At 46.8% G+C, this 25,107-nt stretch overlaps 2 protein-coding genes across 3 annotated transcripts; both read left to right on the forward strand.

Annotated features, from left to right (window-relative positions):
• Positions 1-59: 59 nt before the first annotated feature.
• Positions 60-21,546, forward strand: CEP57 (centrosomal protein 57). Of its 2 annotated transcripts, none has more exons than XM_083170110.1 (11): positions 60-491; positions 1,861-2,020; positions 4,404-4,586; positions 5,327-5,502; positions 5,687-5,803; positions 7,627-7,704; positions 14,824-14,922; positions 15,852-15,932; positions 17,420-17,640; positions 18,201-18,345; positions 20,080-21,546. In XM_083170110.1, exons 1-11 carry the CDS (start codon positions 462-464, stop codon positions 20,281-20,283), a joined length of 1,494 nt encoding a protein of 497 aa, XP_083026236.1. In that variant the 5' UTR covers positions 60-461; the 3' UTR covers positions 20,284-21,546. The 2 variants fall into 2 exon arrangements, with proteins under 2 accessions (XP_083026236.1, XP_083026237.1); XM_083170111.1 differs by having other exon boundaries at positions 67-491; positions 5,381-5,502.
• Positions 7,714-14,355, forward strand: LOC146058110 (uncharacterized). The gene is made up of 2 exons (XM_083170109.1): positions 7,714-8,373; positions 8,686-14,355. The coding sequence occupies exon 2, from the start codon at positions 10,311-10,313 to the stop codon at positions 13,185-13,187; it is 2,877 nt and encodes a 958-aa protein (XP_083026235.1). The 5' UTR covers positions 7,714-8,373; positions 8,686-10,310; the 3' UTR covers positions 13,188-14,355.
• Positions 21,547-25,107: the final 3,561 nt, after the last annotated feature.

The following is a 25,107-nucleotide window of genomic DNA, read 5'->3' on the forward strand; positions in this document are numbered from 1 at the left end:
CTTGGGGCGCTATAGGCCGGCTGGGCTGACCAGTGAGAACAGGAAGAGGCGTGGCCACCGGGTAACGCCTTTCGCCGTTCTCATTGGCCGATAGACTAAATCGACTTTTTCCTGATACGACCATGTCGGCGGGGTCACGTGATTGTCCCCGACTGACGTACGTGTAACGTAGCCTAATAACCCGGTTACGACCTCGCGTTTCCGCCCCGGTCACCGGCCACGTTAGAGGACGCATCTTGTTATTACTGCGTATGAGCGACATTCCAGTTTCCGCTTGGCAACACCTCCTTCCCACCTTCCGGCGCTGTGATTGGGCGAAGGAGGTGTCACTCGTCACTTGTCAGCAAAGCCCGCCCTCTGTCTTGTGTTTACCTGAGACAGAGGGCGGGCAATGTGATTGTGTGTAGGATGGGTACCCCGGAATAACACAGCACCTGCAGGAGCTGGTTCCCGTAATAAAGATGGCTGCCGATTCCTTCCAGTCCAGAACGGTGAGACTTGCCAGCTGTAGGGTGACTACTACGAGTCTCAGCATGCTACAGGCTGCTATGGCAGTCCCAGCACACCTGGGGCATACGGGGATTTTCTGTATGGTCATGACTACCCTTCATATGCTATTGTCATTGTACCTATGTCATTAGGCATCACTGGCTAATCTGTGATGGGGAATATGGGCCCCTGAGTAATGGGAGCCCACCCTGCAGCCGCTGATTATACTACCTGTGTGTCCACCGCTGAATAAGCCATTTTCCTAGGGATATGGATTACAGTCCCAAGGATAATGCCACATATGCTGTAGATTCTAGCACAGTCTCTGGCCCAGTGGTTTGCATGATGGTTGTGCATAGATCCACTCCTCTGATAAAACACCCCTGGTACATTTATTAAAGCTTCTAAAATTAAAATAAGTTATTTCCCATAGCAACCAATCATATTATGTATCATTTTTATAGGATGCAACTGAGAAGTTATAGACTGTATCTGCGTTGGTCTCTCTTCATTTTTAGTAAATTTGCCCCATGGTTTGTACACCCCTATATTTCTGCTGGTAGTCTGGTATACCAATAAATCATGTCCGTATGTAAATGTAAAGCCGGTAACAGCAGCCACCGTGGCATTGACAGGATAGTGTTGGTTGTTGTATTAGCCCTATCTATACACACATTTGTTGTGCACTTTATCTCTACACAACTGCTGACCTTTTCATCCAGACCGACCAATGTGGCATCCGTGTGCTAGGGTGATGTACATTTATACACCCTTGTTGGTCCTTGGTGCAGATCGGGGTTAACCTTTTGAGTGCCAAAGTTGCTGTGAAGCGATCCTAAAAATATCTGCTAAAAATTCCAGCATCGCTTACAGATGGTTTTTAGTATAAATAAATACAACCTGCAGCCAAGTCAATTAATTGAAGTTTAATTAAATATTGCAGCCCCCCCCCTCTCTCACAGCAACGGTGTCACTCAAAGAGTTAATGTCCTATCCATCACATCACCCTAATGCACCAAAGGCATGTTAGTTGGGCTCGCTGATGGAGACATGACCAGCAGAACTGAGCTTTATAGTGGATTTAAAGGGGTGAGCGTTAATGTAGAAGAAACTGAGACCTTTACATTTAAAGATACTTCTTGTTACTTCATTGATCCTAGCACTTTTATCCATAAAATCCATCACTCAATAGATTACCAGATAAGACCGCATTGTTACTATGATCCTTAGGTCATAGCACCTTCATCCACCTTTATCATAGTCCAGAAACTTCCTACATAACCCCTTCACCCACTCAACTCTGTTTAGTTGTTACATAAATGCACACTCACTGTTCCGTAACATTTTTAATATTTACGGTTTCTCTTTCAGACACACAGTCTGTTGTCGGGGACATCTAAGGGGCACACTACCAAAGATTCTCTATCTACGTCTTTCCACCCGTACCCTAGCGGGTGCACATTCCTGAACTCCGACCTGCAGTATCCCCCAGGCAGGCCGGTTCTCGCATATCCAGAGAGTAACAGCAGAGGTGAGATCATGCATACTTCTTTCCCCTCTCTCTCCATCTATCCTTCATTCACATCACTGATATCAGCCGCACTAGACTGACGTCTTTAGATTTTAAGCAAATTGTTTCTGAATCCATCTGCCGATTAATCCATTCTAATAAATTTTTCTTTTGTGTGTTAAAATGACATCTAAAAAAAAAAAAATGATATATATAATTTTCCTAATTTCATAGGCGTTGTCATTTTGATGCATTGTGTTTAGCAGTATAAATAATTTCAGAGGTTGGATACTGATCGTGCTGATTTAATTATTCATGGGCTTTGTTCTTGGTATATCTGCCCTGTGTAAAGGAACAGCCGCCTTTATTGAAATTGATACAACCAGCCTGACTGGTGTCCTATATTTGTATCTCCTATAATTTGTGACCGCTCTCCTTTTGGTGTAATCGTTATAGCCATCACCTGCGTGGGTGATAGCTGCTCAGCAGGATTACACACGTGTTATTATGGTTAGTAAGCAATGCATCTTGGTGACCAGAGTCTGTCCCCTTTAGCGAACTGCATCCTCTCTTATGTCTGCTTATACTGTAAGAGGGCTGTTCATGCAATGCGCTACACTGTGCATCTTCTAGGCTGAGTGTTTTATAACACCGTGCTGGTACAGTCTTCTGAGCTCCACGTCTACACTCTCCTGAATCCCCTAGTGACCGCCTAAGCTTGGTTCCTATGAGAGGCTGCTGTAGTAACACCGTGTTATGGAACACTGCATCTGGTTTTAAACACCCCAGTAACTTGTCTTTTAATGTCAGGAAAAAAAAGATGAGCATTCTATTGATGATGGGTTGTTTCTATTTACAACCAATCAGATACTATCTATTCTCTTCTAGAAGGTACTAAATAAATGGTTGCTGTGGGCAACATCCTATCTTCAATAAAACCCCCATCTTTTTAGTTTTCATTCGAGCACCGTGCACTCAGGATGCCAACTGCTTAGGGGCATCCCTCAAAGCTGATCTCACACACACAGGGTGAGATGTACTAAGCCACGAAAACTGGTAAAATGGAGAGTGATATATCACCAGCCAATCAACCCCTAACTGTCATTTTTTTAAAAATGGTCTGTATCGCGCTGCACTAGTGGAGACTCTGATCAGTTGTGACTTGCAGTTCTATATAGTGTATTTCATTGCATATACATGACCTGGGTGATGTGACTGTGTATACATTACCCCAGTAATCCCATAGTTTTGGTGAACAACATTGCATTAAAATTCTGAACGGGTTATGGTAAAGCATTGCTCAGTGGGGGAAATTACTAACATGGGAGTTCTTTTGGTTGCCCATAACAACAGCCCATGTGATCTAGGACTCCCTTCTTAGTAAATTTATTCCAACGACTACGCACATGCCTTCAAGATTCAGGCAGATAAATGTCCTCGGTAATACAAATTCCGCCTTGTAACGGTAGATATTACAGAAGCTTAGAAACATTCCCAGAAATAGTATTATTTGTCCCGCGAATAAAACGTCAATGGGAATCTTCGAGTTAAATGGAGAGGGGAAAAAAGTGAGTAATAATGTGATGGTAAACTGTCTACTCATCCTGCATGATCATGAGTCGGAACCAACTCTGTATATACAATAGTATAGCAATACTACTCATGGATCCAAGGCCCAATGGGTGATGGTAATGTAGTAGTCATCAGGGGATACGGTCATTGGATCGAAATGGGTCTAGGTCCATATGTCATTATGTCGACACAAGCATTAGGTCGACATGAGGATTTTCACTGTTTTTTTAAAGCAACATCCGACAGGCGGTATTTCATGCCCTACCATCCACTAGGGTGCGGTGTGAGAATAAAATAGTGTGCCGATTGTAGCAATGGGACACAGTGCTACGTTTCAGTGTCCATGTTGACATTCGGGCGAAAAAACACACACCGTGAAAACCGCCATGTCGATCATGCCCATGTCGACCTAATGACATATCGAACGACACCCATGTCAACCTTTCTACATGTCGACCTAATGGTGTTGACCTAACTGCTGTAGACCTAATGATCCATACCCGCCACCAAACGGTACCGGGTTTAATGTTTTCATACTGAGCCTGAAATTCGAAGCAGGCGCCACCTAGGCATATCTGTAAGGATTTATAAAACTGGAAGAAGAGCCAAATGTATACATTCTTCTGCCAGGCAGGTGATAAACTGGTGCAGTTTATATGAATGCCCTGATCAGGCAAACTGTTTGACTTTGTGTTCATTCTAATACATTGATTCAAAGTATCCATTGCCTCACATCCTAGGGATAATGGGTGAATCCATGACCACTGTGCCGTGTGTATAGCTATTTGTATTTCGGTAAGTTATTCACCAATTTTTATTTGTCTGAAACCAGCAATATTCTCTGCTTTAAAAAACCTCCAAGAAAAGATCCGCCAGCTTGAATTAGAGCGTCTGAGCGCGGAGACTAACATCCGACATCTATCAAAGGAAACTCAGGACTACAAGCAACAGCTGGAGGTACAAGCGTACTCCACAGACCATTCCCAGGTGGATGTTACAAGACAAAGCAATACAGGTGAGTCACTTATCAGCTTGTGAGGTGTCTTCCGCCTGTAGTTGGCTGAGAATCCCAACTGTCACGCTGCCTGTTTTATATGATGACCATGGGTATGATGATGCAGTAGCTGGAAAAATAAATATTCATTTACCAAATAAAAGGTTTTGGAGAATATTTCCGGAGCTGGGAATCCCGAACCTTGCTGAACAGCGGGGAGTCTTCTGATTAAACTGGAGCTACGTGAGGTTTTTAAAATCTCAACGCTGCATTGATTCATTGCCACTTGCATCGCCATGATGGTGAAGTCAGAATTTTTAAATGAAAGAACATTTGTGAGGGTCTGCATGCAGAACACGTCCCCGGAGTTGTTGCCTGCAGTTCCCCTCTGCTGCTGCCTGCTTCAGGCAGTTGCATAGAGGCAGGGTTGGGTTCCTAGAAACAGGGCTGTTTCCCCTGTTTTTTTAGGAGGGGAGAACCAAGGGTCTGTGTGTCGCCATACAAACATTCATGCCTCGCAGCAGCGCATCCGTTCTGCGGGGAACATCCAGATAGATGGTCGCGATGTTGGACCGTAGCTTGCAACGTCTGTCACAGTGCTGGGATTACAGCAACATTCAGGAGGTGCCTCTTCTACTGAGATGTCTCTTGCATGTCCCTCCCCGAGACTGGACAGAACTCATTGTGGCGTTGAGTTTCTGTCCTTCTCTGAATCAGGCCTTACATTTTTTTTTTATTATTCATCTTTTGCGTCTGTTTAGAACTCCCTCTAAAAGCCGATCATTACTCCTATAATGATGTTTGTGCACGACCAGATCTGTCCAGACAGTTGTTGGCAGCGGAATCACGATGCAGTCTTTTGGAAACGCAGCTGGAATACATGAAGAGGATGGTACAGAAGGCAGAGACCGAGAGGAATTCTGTACTAGAGAAGCAGGTAAATGAAGGGCAAGTAGGCACTACCTGCCACTCCTGTCTGCCTTGTGTTCTGCAGCTTCCACGTAACCCACCAGGCAGATAGCCTGCCTGGGAATATTACTTGTAAGCACAAGGCCTTGAAATTCCAACACTTGCAGAGCTGAGAAATGTGAGCAGTACTAACAGAGTCTTCTTCTTTTAAGGTATCGCTTGGAGGTGATCGCACATTGGAAAAGTCTAGCTTACAATCACGGCTGGAGAAGCTGGATATGCTGGAACAGGAATACCTGAAACTAACCACAATGCAAGTCCTGGCAGAGGTCTGTAACATCTTCAGTCTGTGTGTATTGTATGCTTGTTGTGCAGAATGCAGTGGCTCAGTGCTGTGCGGTGCCTGTAAGATAACTGCGCCGAGACTCAAATTGGCACAATGGAATCCACTCTATAGAAGAAGCCACTTTTTTTTTTACACCACACCTATAACCTGGCAAATGCCGGTTGGAGGTGCAGTGTGAAAGCACCAAAGTGAATAACTCGGGTTATAAGAAGGATTAAACCTGGGTTATCCTGTGTAAAATAAGCAACTTGAGTTTAGTGTGAAAGGGTCAGACCGGGTCTAAGCTGGGTTGTACCTGGGATCACAATCCTGGATCCAACCCTGCTAAGCTATGTGACCTCATCAGTCTATCTCTAAAGTGGTGTTCACTGAAGTATAGGGGAATATGTATAAAGTCTTCTAAAGAGTCAAGCAATTGCCCATAGCAACCAATCCGCTTCTACCTATCCTTTTGTAGATTGCACGTGCTAGCAACTTGTCCACATTTTTTTTAGAAGGCTTTATACTTCTGCCCCGGTCTCCTATCCCCTGTTGGCTTCAATCCAAAGGGAAACCTGTTGCATTTTATTGCGAACATCCAAATGTATGACCTAGAAAGGGAAATCGTGTTTTAGATGTGCTGTACCAGTCAGCATGGAAAGCGGCAGGCAGGGAGAGCGGCAGTGTGGCGAGGAGGCGGCAGGCAGGGAGAGCGGCAGTGTGGCGAGGAGGCGGCAGGCAGGGAGAGCGGCAGTGTGGCGAGGAGGCGGCAGGCAGGGAGAGCGGCAGTGTGGCGAGAAGGCGGCAGGCGGCAGGCACGGAGAGGGCAGCCTGCTGAGATTCTACAGCTTCGCAATCTTGTGTTTGTGGTCTTTGACCATATCCTGCACCAATCTTGTTTCGGAAAGGGGTAAATTTACTAAAGCTTCTAAAAATGAAAATATTATGTTGCCCGTAGCAACCAATCAGATTCTATTGATCATTTCTCAATTGCATCCTATAAAATAATAAACCTAATCTGGTTGCTATGGGTTACATCACCTCTTTTAATATTTCGAAGCTTAAAGCTGGGCATACACTAGGTGATTTCCCGGCACCGCCAATGTTATTCGCTATATCGGCGGTGCCACGATGTAGTGCATACGCACTGACAGATATTGTTCAGCGATGTCACCTGCTCCCTGCTATGTACATGCAGTAGTTGACTAAATAGTGAAACTTGAGCTGCATGTGCAGCCGGTGGGGGGTCATTAACAATGCGCTGGAGAATCATAAGGAATGATATATGGACTAGCGCTGGGCAACGATTATAATTTTAAATCGCATGAAATTCTTACACTTAACTGTGATTTAATAGCACTGTTAGGCATGTTCATGGCGCTTAACTACAATCTCGCTGCCAGGGGTTCCATTCTTGTTGCCAAGGGAGATTATATGCTTATTGCCCAGGGGGAATTCAATCTTTTTATTGGGGGGGCATCGGCGCCGCAGAGTCTGACAGCATTAGCCACCCTGCACCCCTCCAAAGATGGCCGCTGCAAGGCTGTCAGAGACTCGGTGCCTCCGCGAAGCTGCTCTCCACCGACACCCCTCACCTTTTTATCGCCGTCAAAGTGCTCTCGCATTAATGCGATATTACTGCGTTAACGTGCCCAGCACTAATATGGGCCAAAGAATTTGGATTTGTATTGAAGCAAGATTTTTTATTTATTTATTTTGTATAGTGTTTTTAGCAGTATGATTGCAGTGATGGAACTAACCAAATGGTCTGTAGTAGAGTCCCTTGTTATCCCCATGTAATCTTTTGCCAACCCCTATTATTTTCAGAATAAAATCCGAGCTATAGAACAGAAGCTGAAAGATGAGGAGCACCAACGCAAGCTGGTACAAGAGAAAGCTGCCCAGGTATGTATACCGCAGACTCAGTGTGGTAACCCATCACTCTACCCTCGTGTTCCGGTGCTATGAACGCTCAGGTGATGCGTCTGTGGGGTTGTGTATAGTCGCTTTAAGGCGTAATGTCTAATGTGGATCAGCAGGTAACTTTTTATTATGTAAATTAAGCAAATAAATACAAATGTATCCTCATGCACCTGGCATCTATAGGCCATACGGTGAAAGACCTGTACACTGTACTGGAGATGCTGGGCTGTCACTTTAACTGTACAGAAACAAGTTTTTCTCTGACATGCAGCAGGGACCACTGGAATCACATCGGGTATTAGAGCTGGGAATGCTGGGAGCTAGGCACTTCTTAATAATAATTAGGGGATACTGGCTCCTCCCCTCTAAGACCCACAATCCCCCAGTGAGAAAATTGTGCCAGGGAGTTAGGTCACAGTTTTTTCTGCTCCTGCACATTTTTCTAGCTTTGGCTTTACAATAGAATTTTTACATCTTTACTTGATAGAATCCCTTCCCCACCTACTGAAAGGTGTGGGTCCGGGCATTCAGCGCCCCTGGAGTTCCAGGTCGTCAGTCAGGACCTCACTAAAGGTGCCTGCCTGCACGGGTTCCGTGCTCCTGCCGCCCCTCCAGCAAAGGGGACGCCAGTCACGAAGGAAGCCTCCGGTGGTGAGTAGAGCGCTGAGCGCACTTTCCACACGCCGTCCCCTGCTTCTCCGTCAGCCGCGCTGTGCGCGGGTCTCTGCAGCGAGGTGAGGCGCCGCCATCTTGCAAGGCGCGTATCGCTGTACTATACCACGCGGCTGTTCTAAGTGCCGGAGGTATTGCAGGAGTGAGCGCTAGCAAGCGGGTGCCTCTGGACGTTGTCAGAACGCCACAGGTTGGCTAAGCAGAGGGAGAGGGGACACGCTGTAAGACGGAGGCCGGCATGGCGCGGCCATTACACAGATACACAGTAAGCTGACTCTTTCCTGTTCACAGGTTACTGCAGCTTGGAAGGCTCTAAAAGTTTTATTACTGACACAGTGTTTTGCGCTGTATTGTCACTAATAGGGCTCATTCTCCGCCAGGTCTCACAGAACCCTGAGGTTTTTGGCTTGTGAGAGGTGTATCTGTACTCGGTGTGTGTGTGTGTTTGCACCTGTATCGCGCGCTGTTGTTGGACCGGGCGAGCAGGGATCATGACGGGCAAATCCAAAGCCTCTCAGAAGGTTTTTGCTTGTACTGTCTGTACAGCTAAGTTTTCTCAATACACAGCTGAGGGTAATGCCACTGTTTGTCAGTCATGTTCAGGTGCTGAATCTGCATCACTGGCGGGGTCTCAGGCGCCCCAGTGGGCCTCTACCTTAGTGGGTACTATGTCAAAGCTCACTTCTGAATTGGCGCTGGCTCGCAGAGCGGAGCCATCTTGGGCTACAGCCCTAGCAAGGTCGGTGGAGGGGTTAGCTAACTCCATGTCCAGACCAGAGAGGCCTTCTACATCTAGCAATAAGCGACCTTATCAGGCTATTATTGTGGAAGATGATTTAGAGGAGGAACAAGATCCATTTCACGAAATGGAGGATGGTGAATGGGAAGAGGTTCAGGATGTCATTCCTGAGGGAGAGCCGACTCCTTTAGGGATAGAGGCTCTCATTATGGCGGTAAAGGAGGTTCTTCGTTTACCGGAGGATCCCAGACCAGAGCCACAGGAGTTTGATCTGTTTGGAGGGGTTCAGAAGACATCAGTGGTCTTTCCTTGTCCAAATCAGGATCAGCTTCTGGCTGCATGGAGGAATCCGGACAAACGTTTTCAGATTCCCAGACGCTTCCCTTCTCTGTATCCTTTTGAGCCTGCGGCCCTAAGCAAGTGGGAGACTCCACCTCCGGTGGACACCTCAGTTTCCCGTCTGTCCAAGAAAACAACTCTGCCAGTCCCAGGGGCTTCAGCCTTGAAAGATCCCTCAGATAGAAAATTGGAGGCTACTCTCAAGGCCATTTATGTAGCAGCAGGGACTCAACTCAGACCGGCAATAGTCTCGGCCTGGGTAAATAGGGCAAATGTTAAATGGGCGGAGCTAATCATTGAAGGATTGGAATCAGGTATGCCTAGAGATGAGATTCGTTGCTTGGCTGAACATGTTAAGGAGTCTGCTATGTTCTTAGGAGAGGCGGCTAAGGATGTATCCTTAATCTCTTCCAGAATATCAGCTAGCGCCATTTCTGCACGGCGGGCCCTCTGGCTTCGCTCTTGGCAGGCGGACGCGGAGTCTAAAAGGGCTGTGGAGGGTCTTCCCTTTTCCGGGGACATCCTTTTCGGGCCTGAATTAGACAAATGGATCTCACAGGCGACGGGAGGGAAGTCGGCATTTTTACCGTCGGCTGCTCCTCCTCCTCCCAGAAGACAGTTCGCAGGTCCGTCTTTTCAGTCCTTTCGGACTCAGCGCACCTTTCGGGGTAGAGGAAGAGGTTTCCAGTCCTCTAGAGGGTCCAGAGCCAGAGCCCGCCCTCAGGCTGCTCCAAGAGCCCAGGAACCTAAGCCCCAGCAGAAGCCGGTGGCATGACGGTTTACCAGCTTCAGTCAACAGTTTACCAGTAGGTGCCCGTCTGTTGGCCTTCGGAACCCAATGGTTCTCCCTTTCGGAGGATCCTTGGGTTCGCAGGGTGGTATCAGAAGGGTACCGGATTCAGTTCGACTCCACTCCTCCGGTTCGATTCTTCACAACGGCTCTGCCAACATCTCAGGAAAAGAGAACGAGCCTGCTAGAAGCCATTCGGATCTTGCTGGAGGCTCAGGTCATCATGCCGGTCCCAGCAACTCAAAGGAACACAGGGTTCTACTCAACCCTCTTTGTAGTCCCCAAGCCGGATGGGTCAGTCAGGCCCATTCTCAACCTGAAGCCTTTGAATCTGTTAGTCTCGTATCAACCATTCAAGATGGAATCAATCCACTCAGTGATTGCTTCTTTGGAGCCAGGGGAGTACATGATATCATTGGATATCAAGGATGCTTACCTACACATCCCGATTTGCATCCCTCACCAGGCCTTTCTTCGTTTTGCCATCGGTCGGGATCATTTTCAGTTCAGGGCTCTGCCCTTCGGATTATCGTCAGCGCCCAGAGTATTCACCAAGACTCTATCAGTAGCAGTCGCATACCTCAGATGTCAAGGGGTGACAATAATTCCCTATCTCGACGATCTCCTAATCAAGGCCCCATCGAGGGAGTTACTGGAGAGTCATGCGAGGTTAACCACTCAGACGCTCACCAGCCTGGGGTGGATAATGAATTTCAAGAAATCCTCTTTAGTTCCATCCAGGAGGATCTTGTTCCTAGGCCTTTGGCTAGACACGGAGTCTCTGAGAATCTTCCTGCCGGAAGACAAGATCCAGGCTATCTTGCACCTAGTGCAGAGGATCTTACTTCCACAGAGGATCAGCCTCCATCTGTGCACTCAGCTGCTAGGGAAGATGGTGGCAGCCTTCCCAGCTCTGACGTGGGGACGTTTCCACTCAAGACCGTTTCAGTTGGATCTTCTCAGAAAGGGTGCGGGCTCGCACCTGAATCTGCACAAAAGAATCCACTTGTCGGCCGAGGCAAGACATTCACTACTGTGGTGGAGACACAGAAGGAATCTAATAGAGGGTCGTCGGTTTGCAGTCCAGGACTGGATTGTATTGACAACGGACGCAAGTCTACGCGGCTGGGGTGCCGTAGTACTTCATCTCTGCCTCCAGGGCAGGTGGGACCTGCAGGAGAGGCGCTTGTCCATCAATGTGTTGGAGATCAGAGCCATCTACAATGCTCTGTTGGAGGCTCAGGAATTCCTTCAGGGTCAATACATAAAGATAAGGTCGGACAATGCCACGGCAGTCGCCTATGTGAACAGGCAGGGCGGCACGAGGAGCAGCATGGCCATGAAGGAGGTAAAGAAGGTTCTTCAGTGGGCAGAACGATCAGGAGTAGTTCTGCTAGCAGTGTTCCTTCCAGGTCGGGAAAATCTAGAGGCCGACTTCCTCAGCAGGGAGGACCTTCACCCAGGCGAGTGGTCTCTCAACCCCGAGGTGTTTCGGGAACTCACCGACAGGTGGGGAGTTCCCGAGGTGGACCTGATGGCGTCTCGAAAGAACCACCAACTACCAACGTACGTGGCTCGTACAAGAGACCCTCAGGCCATAGCGGCAGACGCTCTGTCGACCCCGTGGGAGTTCAGCTTTGTCTACCTGTTCCCGCCACTTCCACTTCTGGGCCAAGTACTGAAGAGACTCAAGAGGGAGCCAGTGCAGGCTATTCTCATAGCACCCTGGTGGCCTCGCAGGACGTGGTTCTCAGACATCCAGATGTTACTGGCAGACGAGCCAGTTCGGTTGCCCCTCAGACCGGATCTGCTCCTTCAAGGACCCTTCTTTCATCAGAATCTGCCACAGCTACATTTGACGGCGTGGCTGTTGAGACCGAGGTCTTGCGGGAGAAGGGAATTCCAAGAGCTGTAATCCCTACGATGTTAAGGGCCCGGAAGCCCGCCTCAGCAGCGCATTATCACAGAATATGGCGCTCATATGCGGGTTGGTGCGAGGGTAAGGGCTGGCCATTCCGGGTATTCAAATTGTCCCGCCTTCTGTTGTTCTTACAGAAGGGGTTGGATGGGGGTCTGAGACTGGGTTCTCTCAAGGTCCAGGTCTCGGCCTTGTCTATTCTCTTTCAGAGGAGATTGGCCCTCATTCCTGAGGTACAAACATTTTTTCAAGGGGTTCTCCGAGTTCAGCCTCCCTTCGTGCCTCCCACAGCTCCTTGGGATCTGGACTTGGTACTAGCCTTCTTGAGGTCTGAGACATTTGAGCCACTGAACAGGGTGGAACTGAAGTTCTTGTGCTGGAAAACAGTTCTTTTACTGGCCCTGGCCTCAGCTCGCAGAGTTTCAGAGCTGGGTGCTCTGTCATGCAAGCCCCCTTATCTAATTTTCCACGAGGACAGAGCAGAGCTGCTTACCCAGGCAGGGTTCCTTCCGAAGGTGGTATCCTCATACCACATAAACCAGCCTATCGTGGTTCCGGCTTTTCAAGGAGAATCACCGGAGCAATCCTCCTTGGACGTGGTCAGGGCTCTTCGGATTTACGTCAAGAGAACCAGGTCTATACGCAAATCGGATTCTTTATTTGTTCTCTATGACGCATTCCGCAGGGGGTGGCCTGCGTCAAAACAGACAATTGCACGATGGATCAAGTGGACGATCCGTAGTGCTTATCTTCATGCGGGACAGGTGCCTCCTGTCTCCGTAACAGCTCACTCTACTAGATCGGTGAGTACGTCGTGGGCTGCTGAGAGAGGGGCTACCATCTCTCAGCTGTGCAGAGCGGCCACTTGGTCGTCTCAGAACACGTTTGTTAAGTTTTACCAGTTCGATACTTTTGCAACTTCAGCTTCAGCTTTTGGTCGTCTGGTCTTACAGAATCCCCAGCACTCTCCCTCCCGGGGCTTGGTCTTTGGAACCTCCCCGATGTGATTCCAGTGGTCCCTGCTGCATGTCAGAGAAAAGAGGATTTTGGTACTTACCGGTAAATCCATTTCTCTGAGATCAGCAGGGACCACTGGACACCCGCCCGGCTGTTGGATTCTGCCTGTTGTGGTTGCTGTTGCAGCCCGGTCCGATATCTGCGTGTTGTATGTATGGTTGTGTTATGGTTTTGTTCTGTAACCCTTTCCTCTGGTGGGCCAATTTCCTCACTGGGGGATTGTGGGTCTTAGAGGGGAGGAGCCAGTATCCCAGCTCCCAGCATTCCCAGCTCTAATACCCGATGTGATTCCAGTGGTCCCTGCTGATCTCAGAGAAATGGATTTACCGGTAAGTACCAAAATCCTCTTTTTTAACACCTACAAAGTTGCAAGTCATGTTAAATGTATCCGTGCCCTCCAGTCATGCAGTTCTGTCTTTCCACTTGTTTTATTTATGAGACTAAGATGCACATTTTGAGCAACTAAGACGCTGGAGCACCGAGATGGCATAATTACTGTGAGTTGAGCTTATGAGGATACAGCTTTAATTTCATATAGCTTACATTTAAACAGAGAAACCAGTCATAATACCAGGTACATAAATATTATATTCTATTCTAGAAGTCCATGCACTGCAATAGTAAGCAGCTACAAAAAAAATACTTGTTACACAAAGTAAAGCAAAACTGCATTAAGATAGCGTAAAGGGACGGATTCCGCTAGGGGTAAGTGCATTGACGTGTTTGCGGCACCCATGATAAGGGCAGCCTTGCTTACCGCTGATTTTTGTTTGAGCTTTCCTGCGGCGATGTATTTACCCAGCGACATCACCGGTCACGGGACTCGGCGGGGGAGCCGGCCTCGGCATGCGCATACACACCCATTGATGCATTCGGCAGCACGGCGCTCGCTAGCGATGTCGCCATGCTTTCAGAGCTGATGGACGGTAACGTGTGGGAGTGTACATAGTCGGCGACATAGTGGACATTTTGCTGTTGTGATGGTGCAGCTAATTGAACCGGGCCCCAAGTGTTTCTTCACGTGTAAATTCAGACACTCATGAGGGCAGAAGATAAGCATACAGATGTAGCCCCTGTCACCTTTGGCCGGGGCTCGCCAGAGCCTCCCCTCTGGCAAGCGCCGGCGGACAGGGGATACACTGAACTAGGACGCGCGTGCGTCCCAATCCTCCGTCGGCGGGGCAGCGGCATCCTGCCCGTCTCCGCTTCAGAGAGACGGGCAGGGTTGGGGGGGAGTCGGCGGGGACCTGGGGGATGCTCTGTTGCCATGGGGTGCGCGAGCGCCTTGTGCACGCCCCCGTGGCGGAAGCCGGCGGCTGGTGGGGCTGGCGAAAGTTTAAGCCGGCTTCATCTGTATGTGCAATTGGTCCTATTTAACCCTTTGAGTGCCAACATCTGAGTACTGCGCAAAATATCCGCTACAAATGCCAGTGTCGCTCACATTTATTATATAAAATGTGTTTAAAAAAAAAAAGATATTTCCTATAAAAGGTAACATTACAGGTCATCATGATGAATATAAATTTGGGCAATTTTCACAGCTATTTTTAACAAATTTACTTTGCATGCGAAGGGTTAATATATCAGCAGTCACTCTTGTAACCTGTGCCTTGTCTTGTGTCTTAGCTGCAGACAGGTTTGGAAACCAATCGGATCCTGCTGAAGTCTCTAACTCCTCCTACAAGACCAGGAAAGAGCAAGAGAAGAACACTGGACTCCGATAAGGTGAGAATGGGTTCCGGTGGTTCGTTCTATGATGTGAAAATAGGTCTTGGGGTGGGTTTGCAGAATGTAGGCTGACTTTTATCAGTGGGACATTACTATCCCCGGCAGAAGACGCTTAAATGTTATTTTAAATTGTTACAAACTAAACTTTAATTAGAAAATATTCCAGAAACCTTTGTGGCTGGCATCCGTATCATTTCCTAAGCAATGTCCACTGTCCCAATGTGCGTGTTGTAGAGACCTGGATATGGCCCCTCCGTCTGCTTCCACTGTGAGGGATAAGGGACCTACCTCGGGCCTTATTCTGGTTCGAGTCAAATTCCTTCTCAAATGGACAAAACCATGTGCACTGCAGGTGGGGCAGATGTAACAGGTGCAGATAGAATTAGATGGGTTGAGTGGGTTCCAGTGGGTAGCAGCAGACAGATGACTTTGCATATATGGCAGGTTACTTTACTGGTAGGTTAAAGTTGTAGAAGAATGCCTCCTGTTATTGGCTCTGTGTGAGTGCAAAAAAACAGATTTAATCCAAATTACTTGGGACATTTATATAGGTTTTACTATAATAGGGAGGGGGAAAAGAAAGGTTCATAGTGTAAAGCAGGCATGTCCAAACTGTGGCCCTCCAGCTGTTATGAAACTGCACATCCCAGCATGCCTTGCCATAGTTTTAGCATTCCCTTATAGCAGAACTGTGGTAAAGGCATGCTGGGAGTTGCAGTTCCACAACAGCTGGAGGGCCATAGTTTGGACTTGCCTGGTGTAAATCCTCATTTATGTGGGGGTAAAAGGGGTGCCCTCACAGTCTTATTGTACAAATGATTTGGCGGGTAGACTAATGTTGTCACATCATGAATGCACCACAGGTCCAGACAGCTAAAACATCTGTATTATTGCTCATTTTGTCTTTTTCTGTTATTATATTTCAGAAATCCGGGCACCGAAGTGGTAGTCCCCCACAGATACACTATCGGTTAAGCCTCGGAGATGTGCCGTTTGTTGCAGGAAAGGTAAATAACAGGTGATGGTGACTCATTAATAGAGATGATGCAAATATTCACCTGCAGAATGTTACGCCAGTCGGTGTTTCATGATTTACTCCAACCTCACAGCAGAAGGAATTAGAGCAGGCATTCCCAACCACGGTCCTCAAGGCACACCAACCGTGCAGGTTTTAGTGATATCCAGACTTGAGCACAGGTGACTTAATTAGTACCTGAGTGATTCTGATTAAACCCTCTGTGCTGAAGCCTGGTTATCACTAAAACCTGCACTGTTGGTGTGCCTTGAGGACCGTGGTTGGGAATGCCTGAATTAGAGGGTTCAAGCCGGAGGTGAGACCACCCACTGCTGCGTGTGAGAGACGCGGCAGTACCGGACTGACGTTACACTGCTGGATTTAGGTAGTTCTTTTTCCCGGCACCTCACCTTGTACATTGACCGCAAACGAGCAGGTAGCAGTACTGAGGGCAGTGGAGTCAACCCGGAATCGTCCCTCAAATTGGAATAATATGATCCCAGGGTACATTTATTTTATATATTGCTATTTATTTAAATATATGTTATAACCATTACATAAAAATCAAAAACAGGTGGTCACCTAAATCATATACGAGCATTAGTTATTTATTTTTTATTTGATTGTGAAAAATGTTTATTGTACTTTGATACTTTTTATAATTGATACCTTTTATAATTCATTAAAAAGAATAATTGATTAAAACTGTGTGAGACAGTGATTCAGTCATATTGCACTTCATAGAATATTAGTGCAGACATTGGGATTTTTCTCTTGCTGAATTAGAGGGTTCACCTAGCGCTATACATTCTAGAAGTACAGCATAGGATGACAAAGGAGAGGCGCGTTTGAAGATTGCATCCTTGGAGCCTCACCTCTGCATAATGGTCTGTTATGACTGGTGCCGGACGGGGTTCCGACAGTCGGGATCCCGACAGGCATTCACCCGACGTCGGGATTCCGACTGTCAAAACACCAACAGCCGGGTTCCCGACGGCCACCTGCTATTTTCCCTTGTGCGGGTCCACGACCCCCATTTGAGGGAGAATAGGTGGCTCGTGTAGCGAGCCACCGTGCCCGCAAGGGGCTTAGTTGTGCTCACCATGCTGTCTGGGTCCGGCCAGTCGGGATAATGACTGTCGGGATCCCTACTGTCGGACCCCTATACCACACCCGTTCTTCTAACACAGGTTCCGTTAGCAAGAGGCACTGCTGTAATCGCAGCTCATTTGCTGACCTCTAGTGGCCACACAATGTATTGGCATGTCCTGCAAAGCAAGTGTATTAGTAGTGTATTTCACTGTTGCTGTTAGTAACTGTTACAGGTGAACAGTGTACAATGTAGGAACTCTATCATTGTTATACGCAGTTGCTGCTCAGTGTATGTATTTTTATTAGCCAGTTGCATCGCATGTAGTGGACTGAGCTGGTCACATACACTCTTCATGAAATGCGCATTGTGTGTCATCTGCCTTTCAGTCCACATCTCCCAGTCACTCGGTCAGAGCCAACGTCCAGCATGTCCTGCATATGATGAAGCAGCACCATAAGGTCTTCTGCAACGACCGCGTTGTGAGCGATCAGCCTATAGAAAAGAAAGAGAGCGGGGTGAGGTGGACAAACGAGCCGTCTCCCACCTCCTACCAGGAACTCTCTGAGGTTCTGCGCACCCTGGAAGATGAGTTCGGGCAGATGAGTTTGTGAGTTCAAGTGTTCGTTGATTTATATCTCCAAGGTAGTGCACTACATGGGGCTGTATTAGGGAATGCAGTCATTAGGTCGACATGGGACAATGTCAACACTAGCGTTATGTCGACATGGGCTAGGTCAACAGTCAAAAGGTCGACATGGGGGTTTTCACTGTTTTTTGACGACATGTGCCGACAGGCGGTATTTCATGCCTACCATCCACTAGGGCGTGGTGGGAGAATAAAATAATGTGCCCGAAGCATGGTGAGGGATCGCGGTGCACTTTATCCTGTGTCCAATGTCGACGTTATTCAGCTCAGAAAACAGTGAAAAATCCCATGTCGACCTTTTTACTGTCAACCTAGACCATGTCGACCTAATGCTTATATCAACCTAATGACTTCTGGTCGACCATACCCCTGTATTAGGTGCTAGTGACTTTTCACATTTATTCTAACATTAGCTGGATGATCGATCATATTAGTGTATTTGTGACTATCGAAGTACCAGGTAAAACCAGTATCTGGCTTCGTTATATGGGGGAAATGTGTAATTTTGTTCTCTCTGTCAGTGATCACAAGGAACTTGTGAAGCAGATCTACGAGGCACATTCCGACCGACTGAAAGCCGATCTGGAGGAAGAGCTGACGGTTCTAGTGAGGAGAATGGAAGCAAAAGCAGACCAGATAACTAAAGTGCGCATACACCAGGCACAGGCAAGTAGATGTTCTATGCACATCATGTTCCAGCAATAAGAGTTCCAGTTACCCAAAAGTAACAAGCTTGCTAAGCCCCACCCCTATGTGGTTAGGAAGCCCCACCCACTGTCCCATTGTGTTATCCCAGCTAGCATGCTATATATATGTATATATCGTTACTGCATTATTTTGCAGTGGTCCTTCGAATGCTGTGTTGCTGTTTACTGCAGCGATACAGAATGTTGTACCACCATGATTTATAACAGTAGAAGATCTATGAGATGGCGTATATCCGGTGCACCACCTTTGTAAAAACAACATCCGTTTTCTGTACCTTGTGATCATAAGTTCGATCACTCGGCTGCTCATTTGCAGAGGCCTTCGGTCACAGTGCGCCTGTAAGCCTGCGTCTCAGCCCTGCCATTAGCTGCCAATGCATTCGCAAGCTGCTCGCCATTGAATGAATTTTCCAATATGTGTAGACCAGGACCTACTCGGCCAGTGCGATAGAACCAGGATGGCCGTGGCCAGAGTGGACGTTACAAACCCTCCCTGACAATGCTCGGGCACGCCTGCGATTTCCCTGATGCTCCAGTAAACGGCCAGACGGCTCCCACAAACGCTGGCTTCTTGTCAAGCAACCTGCAAACAGCCAGGGATTGAAAAAAAAGGATGATTCATGAGTTATCGCGGGATAAGGTCACTAGATTGCCAAGCATTAGGTTGGCATGGGGTTAGGTCGACACAAGTATTAGGTCGATATGGGGAAGGTTGACATGGGGTTCTTCACCGGGGTTGTTTTTTTGTTTTTGTTTTTTTTTGTGCCGACAAGCGGTATTTTATGTCCTACCATCCACTAGGGCAGGGGTGGGGAACCTTTTTGGGGACAAGGGCCGCTTGTACTGGCAAAAAATGCCTTGCGTGCAATAGATAAAAATCAAACACTTACAAATTCACCTGCGGCAGCCGTCCCGCGCTCCGGCGGCTGCTGCAGTTTAAGAATTCCCGGTCTGTGTGGTCTGACGGCTGTGCAGGGAGTCAAGTATAGGGGTAATCTCGTGAGAGGTCGGTAGCTCTCGCGAGATTTCCCCTGTACTGTCAAGTACAGAGGAAGTACGGCAGTTGCGGGGAGTGTAAACCCTCCGCAACTGCAGGGCAGGCTGGACAGTCCGGCTGCGGGGGCCGCCGGTACCCCACCGCTGCACTAGGGCGTGGTGGGAGAATAAAATAGTGTGCCGAGTGTAGTGCACTTTTTTTTTTAATGTCCATGTGGAGTGTGTCGAGTGTAGTGCACTTTTTTTTTTAATGTCCATGTGGACTGTGTCCACATTTGGGTAAAAAAAAAAAAGGTAATGCTTCTATAAAGGAAACTTTTTTTTTTAATCAAAAGTGAAAAACCCTTTTGACTGTCGACCTTCTCCATGTTGACCAAATGACCCTGTCGACCTTACACCAGGTTGACCTAACGCTTGTTGGCCTAGTTGCTGTCTATCCAATGATCCATACCCATTATCGCCTAGTTTGCTAATTTAAATTGAAAATCGAAAAAAATCATAAAACATATCCCAGAAATGCAAATGTAACTAGTTTGCAAATTTGCTGCCGTGCAATCAGGTCTGAATAACCCCCATTGTTTGAAGTAAGAGTTGCCCTATCTATATGGTTCCTGAGGTATAATGGTTCCTGTTGTTTATGTTTGAATGCTTTTGTTCTATAAATAGAATGACATCTTTTTTTTTTTTTTGGATGCAGCTTGGAAAATTACTGAGAGAGTCCAAGCCGAAGAAGAAGGTTGTGTACGAGACTGGGACGAAAGACCCAAAACACATTTGGGGAGGGAAAGATCCGGGCAAAGCAAGTCCTGGAGACCGGAGCAGAAAGAGCCTCCAGCTTCTGCGGGAGATGCAGACTTTGCAGAGCTCTCTCCGGAAGGACGACGTACACTGGGAGGAATAATCGCTGATTACAGGGGCACAAGGACTCCGCTGAAATACAAGCCTAGCTCCTGTGCATACTATTCTTCTGAATGTTTATTTATTGCGATATATCTATTACGATGTAAATATAATTGTAAAGATTCTCTTGGTGCTGTTACGGAAGCGTTGGTCTTATGGAATTGTTAAGAGGAGCCAGCAAGAGTACAAAATGAAATCAGCGTGCTTCCGGATGTCCTAAGCACCCGTCCTGAAGGCTGGCACTTATGAATGTATTTATTTATTACTGCACCTTCAGTCCTGCAGCCCAAGTGGGTTTCCAACATTGCCTTCTCCAACAGCCACTGGGGGGAACACAGCAAGCCATAATGTAAGTTAGAGAAAGGGCTATTTCACACGCTTCGGCTCCTGCCGGGCGGCAAAATCCCACACGGCCAAGAAGCCGTGCCGCACTCTGGAGTTTAGAATGGTGGGGATGGCCACAACCCGGCAGCCGTCCCTTCCAGTGGTTGGATCCGGCTGCAACCGGGCGGCCGGGCCGTGGCCGTCCCGTGTGAATGGACACAATTGTGTCCATTATTAACTACGGTGTGCAGCACGGCTTTTCGCCGCCCGACAGGAGCCGGAGCGTGTGAAATAGACCAAAGCCAAACACCTAGTCTGTCGTGGATGCTGGACATTCACCAAGAGAATGAGATAATCATGGTTGCATGCGTTCCTTAGCCAGTGGAAGCACCATCGTTCTCGGCCCAGAAATGGGCAATAAGTGGAACAGCAATTCAGCGAAGGCGAGTAAACCCCACCAGAGGGCGCTATATTCGATAATGGGATGTCTGCTTGTATTGGGGGATGCTATTGGCTATCGTCATAATCTGTCTAGTTCTTGCACCAGGTAAACTGTGTCTTCACCCCAGCCCCACTAGCTGCTATATGTGCCTTATCGGCGCTGGAAGAAAGGATTAAGATCCCTGCTGTATATTTGCGAATTTAATGTGTGATGCAGGAAACTGGATTGAAAACGGTTTGTTATTTGTGTGAAGGATATATTATATGACTCGTTCTGCTCAGGGAAACGGTGAAAACGGTCCAGGCTGTATCTAATGTGCTGGAATTTGGACAACCCACCAGGGTATTTTTCCTGTGATTTTATTTTGGAGTGAATGCTGATTCTGCAGATGCGTTGTTACTACAGTCAGCGTGATGTGGTCACTTGCTGTTGGGTCCAGGCTTGAAGACGTGCTATGCATTGCACAGACTGTAAAATAAATATATTTTTTGTTTTTTACATTGATGTGAATAGGAATTCTTTGTGTTATGGGGTACAGTCCTCAGAATGTAAAACTGTTCTAATCCAATAGGTCAGTGATTTTCAACCTTTTTTTTTTTTTTTTACCTTGCGGCACACAATAAGATTTTAAAATTGCCAAAGGCACACCATGAGATCCCCGAAGGGCAAAACACATTGGCCCCCATATAAAAAAATCAAAAACATCCCATTGATCCCCACAGGTAACAAAAATAAAATACATTGTCCCTTTACATGAAAAGAAGAGACCAGTAAATAACAGTTGAACTGGTGGTGGCTGTAAACTGGTTTGGGCATCTCTAGATCTGGGAGCACACCTGAGAACAGCACTAGGCACACTAGTGTATCACAGCACCGTGGTGGAAAAACACGGCAATAGATGCTTCACTCATTAAGATCTGACTTTTTGCAATAATTAGGAGCTATGGGGACATTTGGTTTGAATTAATTTCTACACAGAGGGGCAGCCCCTCCTGGCCATACCAGACAGACATGGGCTGATGTTGGGAGCAGCAGTGAAAGCCGATACCGTGAACCTTTGTGAAAAAGAATGTGTTATGGGCCCTACAGACATAGTGATTTCAGGGCATTTTCTAAGCGATCTTACTACATTGCTTAGAAAATGCCCAGTGTACCACGCACCTTTTGCATTGCTCACCATGCTTTGTGCGATCGGCACGCTTTACCATTCCCAATCATAGTCCACATGCATTGTACAGAAAGTGCAGAAAACCTCATGTTGAACACTGTCATACTGACATTTTTAGTATCTACCTAGACTTGTCTATCCATCATCTGGATACAATGACAAATCTGGTAATGTCTACGAGCAAATGATTTAATCATTTGCTTTAAAACACTAGACGACGAGCAAGAACGGTTGTTTGGACAAATTGGGTAAATCCATTTGATTTAACCAATTCATCCAAACTGCCAGAAGTTTTACCTCAACCAGATTGGACAGATAATCTTATGGGTCATACACACTGAGTGATTTTAGCCCCATTTCTAAGTGAACCACAGAAAAGAAATACTCACACAAGGTGGGTAAAGCAGCGCTTAAATCAATGAAAAATACCAATAGTGAAAAGGTATAACAATTTTACTGATTCTGATAAAATCACAATAGCAATAAAAATACAGTATAAAAACAATGACGATAAATGAATTACATAATGGCATAAGATGGTGGGGGGGAATAAACGTAAATTGGAATGAATAGCAAAAATAGTAAATAATAAGAATAGGCCCCGCCTCAATGGACAGTCAAAGTAAGCTGTGTTGACACTGATATGGAGTAAACAGGTAAGTGCACTTTACCAATAATAAACGGTGGATCCTTGGAGTATGAAGTATGCTGGGAGTCCTCACGATGTATGCGGCTGGAATGTTTGCCGCTGGAGGTGATGAGTATCGCTTGATATAAACGGACCATAAGTTGGTGCGAGACTGGTGAATGTCGACTCCGTGTACCAGAATTTGTCTGTAGCGATCCCAGATGAATGATCCCAGTGAAAGAAGACAGATGTGGCTTCCGTGCCTAGTAGCAGCCCACACTGGTATAGATGGTGATGACCAGTGGTGGTTTGCACGGTGTCCGCCAATAGGAACAAATTGTCCAAGTGAAAATATGAAGGGAGATGATGTCCAAAAGAAACAAGGTGTCACAGCTGTGTCCAGAGGTGGGGGGCAATCAACTAACGCGTTTCACTGCGTCCTGCAGCTTTATCAACCTTATTCCCCCCCACCATCTTATGCCATTATGTAATTCATTTATCGTCATTGTTTTTATACTGTATTTTTATTGTTATTGTGATTTTATCAGAATCAGTAAAATTGTTATACCTTTTCACTATTGGTATTTTTCATTGATTTAAGCGCTGCTTTACCCACCTTGTGTGAGTATTTCTTTTCTGTGGTTTTCTTCCAGTGGGGAGTGACTACCCCCACAGTCAAGCAGCCGCTTTCACTGGAGATCCAGCTCATTGCAAGGCGCCTGATTATTCCTAAGTGAATACCTTTTTTTTCCCCATTTCTAAGTGATCTGTCGCCGTGTGTATGGCCCCCGGGCGATGCATTATCCGTAACACATCCTTGTGGTTAAAATGTGGGACTCCTGGACCTCCTTTTTTGGTAGGTAAAATCCCAGCCTTCTTAAACATTTGCATTATTTGCTAGCCCCTCCCAACTGGGTCCACACCCCCAATTCCCTCCGCCCTCTCCCTATTCTCTTCCCTACTAATTACCTATTCCTGTTTGTAAAAATTTGCTACACATTTGTTTGACCATTGATAACTAACTTGGGTCACATCCTAAAGATCTGATCTTTTATGTATGACTGCATCAAACAATAACTAAAGGCTTAGAGAAAGCAGCCAGGATATAAACTGCATGCAAACAAATCATCCATTATCTCCCCTTGCAGCACAACATGTGTGTCCAGATGCAAAGGTACTTTTATTTTTTTGCCACAAACTCCGTTCCACCCATTGGGGCTGATTCTAAACCGCAATTAAGAAACTTTATATTGGTTATTTTTTTTTAGTCCACTAACTGTATGGTTAGATTTATGCTACATATATAATGTAACAAGTGACTATGTGTGCAAGGGAAGCCAGTATGAATGGCTGTAGAGTACTATTGTACATATAGCATTAGGCGGATATGACCAGAAACCGTAAACCCCCTCTATGTCTTAAGGTGCCCACACACTAGAACGATTTTTTTGCAGATTGGACGATTTCCGATAAATCAGCCGATATCGGTCAGATGCGCACTCCCCTGGATCTTTTGCTAAATCTTCTGATCTAACATGCTGCATGAAAAATCAAATTTAACAAAAGATTTCCAGGACGGACAAAAGATTTCAAGGCTAATATAAGCACACCTCTTAAGATCGCAGATCTTTCTAGTGTGTGGGCACCATAAGAATAGATAAGTAATGGTCACCCAAGTTGATTGCTATTGGTATGATGTGTATAGGGAAGGGATTCCAAACCACAGTCATCAAGGCCCTGTCAGGCCTAAGGCAAAATTCCAGGTTTTTGCAGGGCTTGTGTATTGACCCAGGTCTGGCTGATGTCTGAAAAGAATGACCCAAATTGACAGTCCCAGGGTTGACCATGGTTATTCCTGGGACTTGCAACCCGGTCCGTGCCCCAGCATGTGCGTAAAAGGGGTCACATCCCCCTCCAAATGCCCACTGTAAGTTGGAGGACCCTGGTCACTGGAAGACCCGGTGTGGTGTGAAGGGTTATGTTCCGTGAATAACGTGAGATGCCACCCATGTGCGAACAGGGGCAAGTGCAGGAAACCCCAGCTTCAACCCAAGCTCATCGTCCATAGTCCGAAGTGGATTAAAGCCAGCGTTAAAGGGGTCTAATAGTCCAAGTTGTAAAGAGATCTGCACTGGTTACTTGATGCCTATATTATTCTGATTTAGATATCTGTTCAGGATACGGTCATTAGGTCTACAGCGACTAGGTCGATATGGGTCTAGGTCATTAGGTCGACACAAGCATTATGTCAACATGGGTTTTT

Source organism: Crinia signifera, chromosome 2 (assembly GCF_055691185.1).
Source record: "Crinia signifera chromosome 2, ASM5569118v1, whole genome shotgun sequence".
NCBI classification, from domain to species: domain Eukaryota; kingdom Metazoa; phylum Chordata; class Amphibia; order Anura; family Myobatrachidae; genus Crinia; species Crinia signifera.